We start from the raw sequence: 13,942 nt of genomic DNA, 5'->3' as shown, positions 1-13,942 counted from the left end.
AGTTGGCCTCACAGAGCGAGCCAAACCAAAAACAGCATTTACCACCCCAGACGGGCTGTTCCAATATAAAGTCATGCCCTTCGGGGTACACGGAGCCCCGGCCACCTTTCAACGGTTAATGGACAAGGTCCTTAGACCCCATAGTGCCTATGCGGCAGCATATTTGGACGATGTTATCATCCATAGCGCCACCTGGCGGCAACACCTGGAAAGGTTAGATGCGGTACTGAACGCCCTGCGCCAGGCGGGCCTCGCTGTTAACGCCAAGAAGAGCCGAATCGCCTGGAGCGAAACAGACTATCTAGGCTACACCATTGGACGAGGCTGCATCAAGCCACAAGAGAGAAAAATAGAGAGAATACAAAACTGGCCCCGACCCGCCACAAAAAAACAAGTGAAGTCTTTTCTCGGCCTGGTAGCATATTACCAAAAATTCGTAAAAGATTTCGCCACCATAGCAAGCCCGTTGCACGATCTCACAAAAAAAAGTCTACCCCACCACGTAAGATGGACCGAGGAAACAGAGAGCGCATTTCAAGCGTTGAAAGACGCTCTCTGTGGAAGCCCAGTGTTGATAACGCCTAACTTTAACACCCCTTTCGTCCTCCACACAAACGCATCAAACACAGGAGTGGGCGCTGTCCTGGCCCAGACGGTAGAGGGAGACGAACACCCAGTCACGTTCATAAGTAGAAAGTTGCTCAAACACGAGAGAAACTACTCCACAGTGGAGAAAGAGTGCCTCGCAGTAAAGTGGGCAATCCACCACCTACGTTACTATCTGTGGGGGCGGAGGTTCACCTTAGTAACAGACCACGCGCCACTCAAGTGGATGTCCACAAACAAAGATCGGAACGAGCGGGTCACCCGGTGGTTCCTAGAACTACAGAACTACACATTCACGGTAGAACACCGACCCGGTAAGGACATGCGCCACGCGGATGCGATGTCCCGAATGTATGAAGAAGAGGAGGAAAATAAAGACCCTCGCCGAAGCAAGGATCTTAGGGGGGGAGTGTGTGGGGTCTCGAGAGCGACACCCCACGATGGTAAGTGCGTTGCCAGGGCAACCAGACACGCTGTCAGACAGAAGAAGCCTCGGGCCGTTAGGAACGCCCTCGGCCGTGTGATAGGGAATATATACGTCCCGAATCTCCTCCTCCGCCAGCTGGAGCTGATGGAGCGACCGCACCCAAATCAGCAAGCGGCCACACCCGTCATATAAAAAGGAAGACTCAGTCTACGTCTGACAGCGGCTGGTTCACACACATATGCTCACGGAGGCACGCACGGCACACCGTCGGGGGGTAAGACACACACCCACCTCCACCGAACACACATTCATGTGAATAGCTCTGCATGTCTTAACTGTCATTCTCCTCTCATCACAGGCTTTTAGGAACGGTCCAGGAAATGTCCGAGGGACAGAGACACTCGGACTGTATGAGTAAAATATAGAGACGGGAGTTCCAAGTCCGCATATCGCGCGGCGGGAGGGTGGCAGCCCCGCCACAGTGACAGCGACAAGGACACTACCCAAAATAAGGTCGGAAAGAAACCTATAATTCTTGAGTCTACTATTGAGGCCTGTCTAGCGAACAGGCGCTCATTATATACGCCAGGGTGGCAAAACGGCTAGTGCTCTCTTGGAGCTGGAACCCGCTAGGGGAGAAGACCTGCTACGGTTAAAGATAAAGACCGATGACGTCACGAAGCAAGGCAGCGCCGTCACCTCTTATCGTTATTAAAACCACAGCCCTCCAGTGAGGAGCGAGCTATCAGAGACTGTACAAACCTGAGTTGTAATCTAATCTTCTGTTCTCATCCTTCTCCAGGCTGGCGACGACGCCTGTGAAACTTAAATTGTATGGAATATAATTTATGCTGAACCTACGTGGGGTTTATCCTGCATGCATTCTGTATACTTTGCTGCTAAACAAATAAAGAGCCGTTTGAAACTGCTGCAATCCCCTGTTCCGCCTGCTCCTTGACCACTGAGACTCCACAGTACCATCTATAGTTTAAGGTGTGATTAGTGGTTGGATACGTACCATCTATAGTTTAAGGTGTGATTAGTGGTTGGATACGTACCATCTATAGTTTAAGGTGTGATTAGTGGTAGTCAGTGGTTGGATACGTACCATCTATAGTTTAAGGTGTGATTAGTGGTAGTCAGTGGTTGGATACGTACCATCTATAGTTTAAGGTGTGATTAGTGGTAGTCAGTGGTTGGATACGTACCATCTTTAGTTTTGCCCCATCCAGCGACCACACACTCCTTTCCATCGGGGAAGAGCTGGTTTGGCAGACAGGCATATTTAACATAGCTGGTTTCCTTGGCACAGAACGGGTCATTGGTGAATTCCAGCTGGAGTAATGCTGAGACACAGGAAACAGAATAGAACAGTAAATAATAACACGGCGGTGGCTCAGGGGTAGAGTGACAGGATCGTAAACGCAAGGTTTCCAGTTGGAACCCGGGGTTCAGGGGACCTTAGTATAATCTGATAGACAGAAGGAATTGACTTTAAATGTCGTGAGACATGGCTAAAGCATTTCCGGGGGTCCTCAGCCCAAAAGGTTGAGAACCCGTGTTCTCTAGATAACATCACCTGTACCACTTGTGATCTAGACACCAGTAAGAACCCCTGATCTCTCTAAAACTGCCTCCCCCTGGCTAGCCGGGGCGCCTGATGGAGGGGAAAGGAACTGGTCGGAATAACGTGTCCCTTCCACGCGCTACGTCGGAATAACGTGTCCCTTCCACGCGCTACGTCCGGCCGGGGAAATTCCCGTGTCAGAGTTCTGTGTCAGGGTTGCCCAAATATGGAGTGTTGTTGTGATGTCAGAACAGGCCAGCCGACTCGACACCGGGCACTGCCCTCCCTGTGGGGGTGTGGAACACTGCCCCCCTGTGGGGGTGTGGAACACTGCCCCCCCTGTGGGGGTGTGGAACACTGCCCCCCCCTGTGGGGGTGTGGAACACTCCCCCCTGTGGGGGTGTGAAACACTGCCACCCCTGTGGGGGTGTGGAACACTGCCCCCCTGTGGGGGTGTGGAACACTGCCCCCCCTGTGGGGGTGTGGAACACTGCCCCCCTGTGGGGGTGTGGAACACTGCACTCCCTGTGGGGGTGTGGAACACTGCCCCCCTGTGGGGTTGTGGAACACTGCCCCCCTGTGGGGTTGTGGAACACTGCCCCCCTGTGGGGGTGTGGAACGACACCGGGCACTGCCCCCCTGTGGGGGTGTGGAACACCGCCCCCCTGTGGGGGTGTGGAACACTGCCTCCCTGTGGGGGTGTGGAACACTCCCTGTGGGGGTGTGGAACACTGCCCCCCTGTGGGGGTGTGGAACACTGCCTCCCTGTGGGGGTGTGGAACACTGCCCCCCTGTGGGGGTGTGGAACACTGCCCCCCTGTGGGGGTGTGGAACACTGCCCCCCTGTGGGGGTGTGGAACACTGCCCCCCTGTGGGGGTGTGGAACACTCCCTGTGGGGGTGTGGAACACTCCCTGTGGGGGTGTGGAACACTGCCCCCCTGTGGGGGTGTGGAACGCGTGTGGGGCGGAGCGGTTCTGGAGTTACGTGCCTTACAGCCGTCCGTACACACCAGTGTTGTTTTTGGCAGAAAATTAGTTTTCACTTAGTGAATTAGTGTTGGTTTAGTTTTAGTCGACTAATTGTCATGAGATTTTAGTCGACTAAATCTACGGTCGATTTAGTCGACTAAAATGTATTTTGTCGGGCCTTGATGCCTTGAAAATAGCCGATCTACAAGCCATGACGCGTTGTGAGCTGGTAGATCGGCTATTTTCAGCATGCAACCAAATGTAAAATGACTTATACTGGGGGCTCCATTTTCGTCACCGCTAAACCCCTTATCCCTAAACTTCTTTGCCTTTTTCTACTATTTTGAAAAACATTTTTGAATAGTTCAACTAGTCAATCTACTGTACATTGACAAGCTTGTAGACTGGCCATTTTAACTATTCAAAAATGTTTTGCAAAATAGTAAAAAAATAGTATAAACGAAGTTTAGGAATAAGGGCTTTAGTGCTGACGAAAATGGAGCCCTGGATCTCTTGTCCACTAGTCCCTTCCTAACATTTTAGTCTAGTTTTTATTTGTTGACGAAATTGTCAGTATATTTAGTCTGTTTTAGTCATCATAGCTTAGTTTTAATTTAGTTTCCAATAGTTTTTGTCAGTGGAAAAATGTAGTCGACGAACATTTTTCGTCTTAGTTTTAGTCGATGAAATCAACACTGGTACACACGTACTGTACAAAATTGTCATGATTTAGAAAACTTTTTTTTTTAAATTTCGACGTCAGGCCTGAATGGGTTAAGGTAAGAAATCAGCCCGTCTGTAAAAGAAGACATACAGTAAATTGATGGCCTCACCAATGTCATTAGTAGCAACACTAATGTTGCCTAGTTTCCTGTAACCCAGAAAAACAAAGTCTCTCTTCACGGAGATGACCTGGTCTGACTCTTCTATGCTCCCGATGTCCACTCCCCCCACGACCACCTGCATGTCCTTGGTGCTGTTACTGGAGAAACAAGCAAGTCAGTAATTAAGACCACCTGTGCATGTTAGCACCTTAGAGTATATATGAATAGAGACGGCACCCGGAGGAAACCCTGAGGCCAAATGGACATAGTGGCCGAATTTTGTATTGCAGCTCGAGCCAGCGCTGGTCCGTTGACTATCATTGCGCACGTTCATGTTATTGGGGCCATGACACGTGAACGAATGTTTCATGCGTGAACACGCACAAACGGCACAATGATAGTCAACGACCAGCGCGTTCATGTTATTGGGGCAATCCATCCCAGAATGCACTTGTTCCTAGGAGTGAAATCGCCTCATGTGCTTTTGAGCAACTTAATGCAAGTGGATGGGAGGAGGAATCCGTCTCTATTCATATATACTCTAAGGTTAGCACATGTTAGCATTTAGAGCAGCTCATGTTACCACATGTTAGCATTTAGAGCAGCTCATGTTACCACATGTTAGCATTTAGAGCAGATCATGTTACCACATGTTAGCATTTAGAGCAGCTCATGTTACCACATGTTAGCATTTAGAGCAGATCATGTTACCACATGTTAGCATTTAGAGCAGCTCATGTTACCACATGTTAGCATTTAGAGCAGATCATGTTACCACATGTTAGCATTTAGAGCAGCTCATGTTACCACATGTTAGCATTTAGAGCAGCTCATGTTACCACATGTTAGCATTTAGAGCAGCATTACCACATGTTAGCATTTAGAGCAGCTTACATGCAGTGAGCAGCAGTGAGGACCCAACAGGACGCGATGAGGACGCCTCCACAGGCGTGTCTGAACTTGTCAGATGAGTTTTTGTCTCTGCGCTGCAGGGACACCTGCCACGGATGGTCTCCAGGACGGGACAGAGTGCCTCCGCTGATCCTGAGTTCATTGCCGGTCGGGTCCGTGAGCCTGCCGCACTGGCCTGGGTCAAATGGAGACAACTAGAGCATGAGAGCCAGGGAGATAAGTGTGTGTGTGTGTGTGTGTGTGTGTGTGTGTGTGTGTGTGTGTGTGTGTGTATGGATGTTGAAATGACCTGGTCATGCATGATGCAGTCTGACACATGGATGTTGTCAGTTACTACTGAGTAGAAATGACCTGGTCATGCATGATGCAGTCTGACACATGGATGTTGTCAGTTACTACTGAGTAGTCGGATGTCAAGAACTTCCACAGAAAAGGTAGTTAGAATTTCAAGGGAAAGTGTAAAACATTGTGTTACCGCGGCGCAGTGTTTAATCGCCTGGTAGAGACAGATATGATCAATTAAACTTACTGTGGGAGCCAAGTTTGAATAATGTGATTATTTGAATAATTACAGCTTTATTTTGATAACGGATGAAAGGCTTTGCCTATAGCCAAAAACGAAACCTAAGGTTTTTTGAGTGAAATCACTGAATATACCTTTAATATGCAGGATTTACACACTGCTTTAGCTCGTATGCATTGCCATTTTAAACTGTATTTTCTGTACGTTTGAAACAGCTATGGTTTGTGTTGTGTGTATAAACACTGCATAATAATACCCCACTTCCAAACGAATGGTGTTGGTAGCCTACTTGGAATTTGTGTTCTATGAACATCGTTTATTAATTAATGGCTTTTTAAGCGTAATCGATAGTTCATTGAGGCGTGGAAGGCAGAAGGTTATTATATGTGTGTATGTACATATGTATATATGTGTATATATATATATATATATCCCCCACCTCCCTGGCCTCCTCCCTGTAGTTCTTATTCCAGGCGTTATGGGATATTAATTTATTGTATTGTTAATTGTGTTGAATCATGTGTTGATGGGTTATTACTGTGTATTTTTGTTCATGGATTATTGTATCTTTGGCTCTGCTCTGGGGAGTCATTGATATCAGAGCTGTGTCTCAGTGCACAGATAATCAGATAATGTCTCGGTACGCAGATTATCCGATATCACATGAGCAGAGCCACACCGCCATACTAACATGCAGTAGCTTTGCAATAAATGGTTTATGGTCAACCTGAGCTGAAGTGTGTCAATGAACTTTGATGATCATATCTATAGAAAAGTGTCTCTTACCAAGCAAATATATCAGGCCACTGTGTTGTGTTGGATCATGTCCAGCAGTAAAGGAAAACATTCCTAGGCTTGTTTCATTTTCTAAAGTAGCGTTCCTTGTCGAGTGGAAACAAGGATCTGTGCCTGTGATCTGGCAATCCATGACGCCTACTTTTAACCCATTCTGACCGGGCACCCATTTTGGTGTAAGCATCATGTTATGCTTTAGCTATTGAAAAATAGCAGATCTACAAGCTCATAGCGCGCCACCGAGTGGCGCGCTACGAGCTTGTAGGTCTGCTATTTTTGAAAAATCGAAGAGCGACTGACATTTTTAGAATCTGATCTCAGGTCAGAATGGGTTAATCAGACCAGTGTGTGTCCAGTGGAAACCTCGTATGAATCTGATCTCAGGTCAGAATGGGTTAAATTAGTAGTATTTTAAAGCATCTGCGTTTGAAAACCCAACACCCCACTGTTTATTCCGGTTGGGAGAACTCTGAACTTTACCCCATAGCTCCACCCCCCAGCTATATTGATGACACAACGCCGTGTGTATGTATCAACACTGGTACTGACGACGAACGTACACTTACCTTCACATTTCAGAGTTAAAGGTGTCCATTTCCCAGCCACACACCTCACATAGTGGCGTCCTCTTTTCATAGTATATCCCACTATGCACTCGTACAGCACCGTCGCTCTGGGTGCGTACCTGGTCGTCATCGGGGTGATCATGATTCTGTTCGAACTGTAGACCTCTGGAGGGTCACAGTACGTTGGAAGCTTACCTGTGGAGAGATGTGTGTATTGTGTATTTTTATTGTGTATTATTTGAACGTCTCATTACTAAATCGCCGCTACCTCGCGGTTACGCCTCTGATGACTTTTAACCCATTCTGGACGGGAAACACCCTTTTTGGTGTTTTAAGCATGATAAATAGCAGATCAAGCTCATATCAGCCACGCTATGAGCTTGATGTGCTATTTTTGAAGAATCTTGAAAATGTGGTGCAAATCTTTGAATATATATATTCTTTCACAGTGAACGTTTTTAACTCGAATCTTTGCTTCTGGGGGGGGGGTTCCTGGAACAACATATTTTCACACGGGGTCAGCGGCTAATTACATATATTTGTGGGGGTCCTTGACATGAAAATGTTTGAGAACGACTGACATAGAAACATTTGTTTTCTTCAGAAAACTGATTTAGAAGGCATTTGTAGAATCGTCCTCAGATCTAAATGGGTTAAAAAGACAGTAGACATTTTAGCTTTAGTCGATTAGACTTCCGGTTAATTTCGCAGTGAATTTTGGGGTCTTATAAAATACAGGGTATCTATCTGGCTGCACATTTTCATGACGGCTATTGCAGCTGTTGTTTGTGGTCTGTAAAAACTATGAGATGTTTTACTTTAGTTCACTTACGCAGCCGCTGAACATCTAGAGAGTGTAGTGATGACCTCTGGTATCCATGTGTGTTTTTCACCAGACAGAAGTACTGTCCAGAGTCTCCAAGAGACACATTGTTCTTCACCAGCTGAGGACCAGTGGAGATGGATCTGTCGTCTTTGTACCAGGTGTAGGTGTCTACTGGTGGGTTGGCTTCACTGCTGCAGGTCAGAGTCACTGTGCTGCCCTCAACAACGCTTCCTGGTGGACTCACTGATACTGAGGGCTTTTCTGGAGGGTCTGTGGAGGAATAAACATTGATTGTATACAGCATTTTAAACCAATATCAATAACAAATCAACTTAGGTTAAAATAATAACACTAATGTAATTATTTCAGACACTAAAGTAATCTAAAAACACTTAAAAAGAGCAAGATAGAAAGAATGTATTTCAATGTATTTTTCTAAAATGAATTATGATGGTATTTATGTTCATGCATAGCCAACACACACACACACACACACACACACACACACACACACACACACACACACACACACACACACAGTAAGGATGGAGAGGGTTCTTGGTCACAAGCGCGGAAAGTGCTGACCTTTGGTCTTGGATGTTCTTCAGTTTTGGGAGCAAATTAAGAATGCTTAAATTGCAAGGTTAGTTTTAGAATCTCATACAGACTAGGTTGACAATTAGTAATCGGACGGAGATTGGTGCTGGCAAGATGCCTTATAAAAGGAGGGAATGACTGTGATATACTGTGTATGGTCTGAAAGTGCAATGCACTAAGGTAGACTAGGGGGCCCTAATGTGTAAAGGTGAAGGGTATTGTATTGATGATGTCATGAGGTCAAAGGAGATGAAAATGAGGAAGTAAAGAAGTGAACATGGTATGAAGCTGACTTGTCATGCGTGCACTTATTTCCATACGAGAATACAACATATTTGGCGACGAGGATGGCCGTATCTTCTACTATCCACCTGCCTGCACTATTCCTGCCCTGCCCGGGTCAACCTTCCTTTCCATTTGAAATGTGGATGAAGATCTTCGACAATTACATGCTTGTCATTCATGCGGAAGGGGACGCCTGGCCGGACAAACGAAAGCGTGCTACTCTACTTCATTGCCTGGGCGTAGAAGGCCAGAGGATTTTCTACGGTATTCCTGAAACAGGTGATACTTATGATGCGGCTGTAGAAGCACTAAAGAAGCATTTTACGCCGACAGTAAACGTGGTAGTTGAACGTCACAAGTTCCGACAGAGAGCGCAGCTGCCACACGAGTCCATTTCAGATTATATATCTGCGCTACGGGAATTACTTGCAACATGTGATTTCGGTGACAGAGCCAACGAAATGCTGAGAGATCAACTGATTGAGAAAGCGTCGTGCTCAAGAGTTAGGGAAAGACTCTTAATGCAAACTGATCTTACACTGGAAAAGGCGATTACACTTTCATGCCAAGTTGAATCTGCCATGGCGCATGCTCAGTCTCTCCATGCCAGCTCAACACTGCCAGTACAGGCGGTGAAATCAAAACCGTTCCGTTCACAGAAAGGACGTGAGGGGAAATCAGAATATAAGGGACACAAGCCAAGCCGCTCCGGTTCCTCCTGCTACCGGTGTGGATCCGGTGATCACCTAGCCAACTCCCCAGGATGCCCTGCGGCGAAGGTGACATGCAAACAGTGCAACAAAAAAGGCCATTACGCACGAGTTTGCCGCTCCTCCAGAAAGGAGACCGTTCAGGAGGTTGAGAGTGAGCTCCCAGAGCTTACAGTCCTTTATCTACAGGATGAGTCAGAGAGAAAGAACAGGATCATATGCCGAGTCACAATACGCACAAAAGAGTCTGTTCCGTACAACGTCGACCTAGTGGTGGACACTGGCTCATCTGCCTCCATAATACCACTTCAACTGTACACTGACCACTTTTACTGTACCCCTCTCGTTGCACCGCCAGCTCAGCTGTTAAACTACTCCAAATCCAAAATACCGTCACTTGGATGTCTGCCAGCTACTGTGCACCATGATGGCAATACTGTGCCTGCCAAAATCTACGTTGTCAAAGCAGGGACGCCTTTACTGGGCATGGACTTGTTTCTGGCACTCAATCTACGTCTCGTCGGGAACAAGGTGATAACTAAAAACATGCCTGACGCTCCTGTCTGTCAGGTAGAAACCGCACCTCCTACACTGGGCCGCGCAAAGGCTTTTGTGCACCGCGTAAAAGTGAAAGATGAAGTGACTCCAGTACAACAGAAATTGCGCAGACTTCCCTACTCCGTCAAAGAAGACGTCACAAAAGAATTGGAACGCTTGCAGACACTCGGTGTCATTGAAAAGATTGACGCATCTCCGTGGGTTTCACCCATTGTGGTGACACAGAAGAAAACAGGCAGCATACGAATGTGCGTTGATCTACGTGAGCCTAACAAGGCCATTGTCATTGACTGTTATCCACTTCCGCACATGGAGGATTTGTTTTCTGAACTTCGCGGGTCTACAGTATTCTCCACAATAGACCTCGCCAATGCGTACTACCAAGTGCCTCTCCACGAAGATAGCCGCGACTTGACAGCGTTCATTACGCACGAGGGCTTATTCAGATTCCGCCGGGTCCCATACGGACTCGCATCGGCTCCTTCTGCTTTTCAAAAAATGATGGCAACAATTCTGAAAGGCATGCCTGGCGTACAGGCCTACTTGGATGACTTGATTATCTATGGAAAAGATGTTGAGTCCCACAACCGCCATCTGAGAGCCGTTCTTGCAGCCCTGAAAGAGGCAGGCCTGCAGCTGAATAAAGACAAGTGCCACTACAACAAGAAAAGGCTTCGTTTCCTCGGGCACGTCATTACTGCTGAGGGGTTGCTGCCCGATGACGGCCATGTGAGTGCTATTCTCGAAGCACCTGCTCCAAAAGATGCTACTACACTACGTTCATTCCTCGGACTGACGTCATGGTACGCTAAGTTTGTTCCACACTACTCCTCCCTTGTGGAGGGAATGCGCGCGTGTCTGAGAAGTGAAAATGACTTTGAATGGACTGATGCTGCTCAACAAGCGTTTGAGCAGGTCAAGAGACTCATTGTTAACAGTTCTGCTTTATGTATGTTCGACCCAGCTCTCCCTACCATAGTCTCCACGGATGCCTGCGACTACGGGCTGGGTGCTGTTCTTGCCCAAATCCACCCTGATCAAATAACAGAGCGCACAGTTGCTTTTGCCTCGCGCACACTCAGTCCTGCAGAGCGAAAATACTCCATAGTGGAAAAAGAAGCTCTGGCGTGCGTGTGGGCTGCAGAGAGATGGAGAACGTTCCTCTGGGGCACTCGTTTCATTTTACGCACAGATCACCAGGCCCTTACTACTCTCCTCGCTACAAAGGGGCTAGGACGCGCTGGCATGCGCATAGCGAGATGGTCGGCCCGTTTGCTGTGTTTCAACTACGACATTGCTTACCGTCCAGGAGCACAGAATGTGACAGCCGATTGCTTGTCTCGTCTCCCGTTGCCCTGCTGTGGGGATGCAGAGCCTGAACCGGATCTAGTCGCCTACATAACCACTGATCTACATGCGATTTCAGCACCTGACTTTACCACTGCATGTGTTGCGTGCCCAGAGCTGTGTGCGCTCAAAACACAATTACAAAATGGATGGCCCAGCGCCAAGAAAGCTCTACCTTCCCAGCTGGCCCCATACTACTCCGTCAGAGATGAACTGTCAGTACATGACGAGCTTGTTTACCGAGGCCCGTATCGCCTCATTGTACCTGTCGCACTCCGACAGTCCATCGTTGCACTGGCCCATGAAAGTCACCAGGGAATAGTACGCACTAAACAGCGCCTGCGTGATATCTACTGGTGGCCAGGCATGGATGCCTGTGTTCAAGCTGCCATCTCTTCCTGCCTCACATGCCAGCTGAATGACAAAACTACAAAGACGCACGTCGCCCCACTGCAGCCGGTTCCGTATCCAGACGGGCCGTGGCAGAAACTGGGAATTGATATCTGTGGACCGTTCGAAACGGCACCGCTGGAATGCCGTTACGCACTGACCTTGGTTGACTATTACAGTAAGTGGCCTGAAGTCGCTTTTACACCAACCATTACTACCAATGCTGTTATTCATTTCCTGGCTACTGTGTTCAGCAAACATGGCAATTGCCTGGATTTAGTTAGTGATAACGGGGCTCAATTCACTGCTGCTGCTTTCGCCGCGTTCCTTAAAGAGAGGGACATTACGCACAGCAGATCTTCTGTTTATTATCCGCAAGCAAACGGGGCCGTGGAGCGCTTTAACCGTGTGCTTAAGGACTGTATTCAGAGCGCCAATCAGGAACAGAAACCATGGAAACGCTACGTGCTGGATTTTCTACAGAACTACAGAGCAACGCCACATGCGACAACTGGCGTTTCGCCGTTTGAGCTCCTGCATGGACGCAAAATGCGCACGAAGCTAAACAGTGTGTTGGTGGAACCGACTCCGCCTCCCGCAGACGCCGTGGTGCGCGCACGCGTTCTCGCCAATCAACAAAAGTCCAAGACCTACACTGATGAGAGACGTCGGGCCAAGGAGTCGTCCTTCAAAGAGGGGGACATGGTCCGTGTCAAGAATCCAATACATGTGAAGAAAGGGGAACCGAAATTCGGAAAGCCTACAAAGATAATGAAAAAGGCTGGACAGAGCACATATGTTCTTGGGGATGGAAGAAAGTGGAATGCAATCCACCTGTCACTTTTCCCTGACAGCGCTTGTGCAGGTGACATTACCCAACCTGTCCCATCTACCAGCGCTGCACCAGCTGCTCACTCACTCCCTGTACCTGGGCTCACAGTAAGAGCACACACACAGCCAATTGATCATGCCCAGGGCAGACCTCAGAGGGTGAGAAACAAGCCATATTGGCTCAAGGACTGTGTAACTTAGAGAGTATGAAAACAGGGTACACTTTGCATGCTGTACTAGCTTTGCTATTGTTATTGTCATTGTTTAAGAAAAAAAAGAAAAAGAAAAGAAAGACATGTTGATAAAGAATGTGTATTGTGTGCCAGAGAATAATTGATTTGTTTCATTAAGAATGTGCCAGTGATTACTAATCACTTGTTTAAAAAAGAAAAGATTTCATATGTATGCTATTTGCATTTCATATTTTTTGTTATTCAATTACATTTATTCCATATTTGATATGCCATGCTGTTACGTTGCCTTTATGCATAGATGTCGTTCTACTCTTAAAAAGGGGGAAGATGTGATATACTGTGTATGGTCTGAAAGTGCAATGCACTAAGGTAGACTAGGGGGCCCTAATGTGTAAAGGTGAAGGGTATTGTATTGATGATGTCATGAGGTCAAAGGAGATGAAAATGAGGAAGTAAAGATGTGAACATGGTATGAAGCTGACTTGTCTGCGTGCACTTATTTCCATACGAGAATACAACAATGACGTCACAACTAGGTAGGCGTGACGACATCCCTGACACACACACACACACACACACACGCACACACACACACACACACACACACACACAGACATCATTAATATAATTAGATTGTAATTAAATTAAAAACTCACAGTGGACAGCAACAGTGACTGGAGGTGAATGGACTGTAGCGATGTCGTTAAATGCCTCACAGTGGTATGTTCCACTGTGACTGGGCTGGACGTCAGAGATGATCATTGTGTTCTTCTGTGCCACTTCAGTGTTGTCTTTGTAAAGGATGTAGATCTGGATTGGTGGATGTGACCCACTGGCGCTGCAGGTCAGAGTGACTGAGCTTCCTTTGACAACATCTCCTGGTGGATCTACGGCCAAAAGGACATTCTTGGGACCATCTGTTGGAGAAAGATGTATATCTGTTTTACAGTCCTCCTCATCAGTTGTTTATGTTGTTTACGTGCTTCCTTGGCCCGGACCAACCACTGAGATCTC

General features: G+C 47.3%; 1 protein-coding gene across 1 annotated transcript in view; it reads right to left on the bottom strand.

Annotated features, from left to right (window-relative positions):
* Positions 1–214: 214 nt before the first annotated feature.
* Positions 215–13,942, bottom strand: part of LOC308312494 (plasminogen-like) — a gene marked incomplete at both ends in the record, with an annotated part of 23,075 nt that continues 9,347 nt past the window's right edge. Inside the window, 7 exons of the mRNA XM_080759102.1 lie at positions 215–282; positions 2,242–2,379; positions 4,404–4,552; positions 5,289–5,481; positions 7,191–7,385; positions 8,023–8,286; positions 13,585–13,845. Of these exons, the coding sequence (XP_080615228.1) occupies positions 215–282; positions 2,242–2,379; positions 4,404–4,552; positions 5,289–5,481; positions 7,191–7,385; positions 8,023–8,286; positions 13,585–13,845 (1,268 nt within the window). The remainder of the gene's footprint in view (positions 283–2,241; positions 2,380–4,403; positions 4,553–5,288; positions 5,482–7,190; positions 7,386–8,022; positions 8,287–13,584; positions 13,846–13,942) is intronic.

The sequence above is a fragment of the Protomyctophum bolini genome (genome assembly GCF_963924005.1).
Source record: "Protomyctophum bolini genome assembly, chromosome: 3".
Lineage (NCBI taxonomy): Eukaryota > Metazoa > Chordata > Actinopteri > Myctophiformes > Myctophidae > Protomyctophum > Protomyctophum bolini.
The sequence above is the reverse complement of the archived record's forward strand: the minus strand, read 5'-3'. Positions and strand labels throughout refer to the sequence as shown.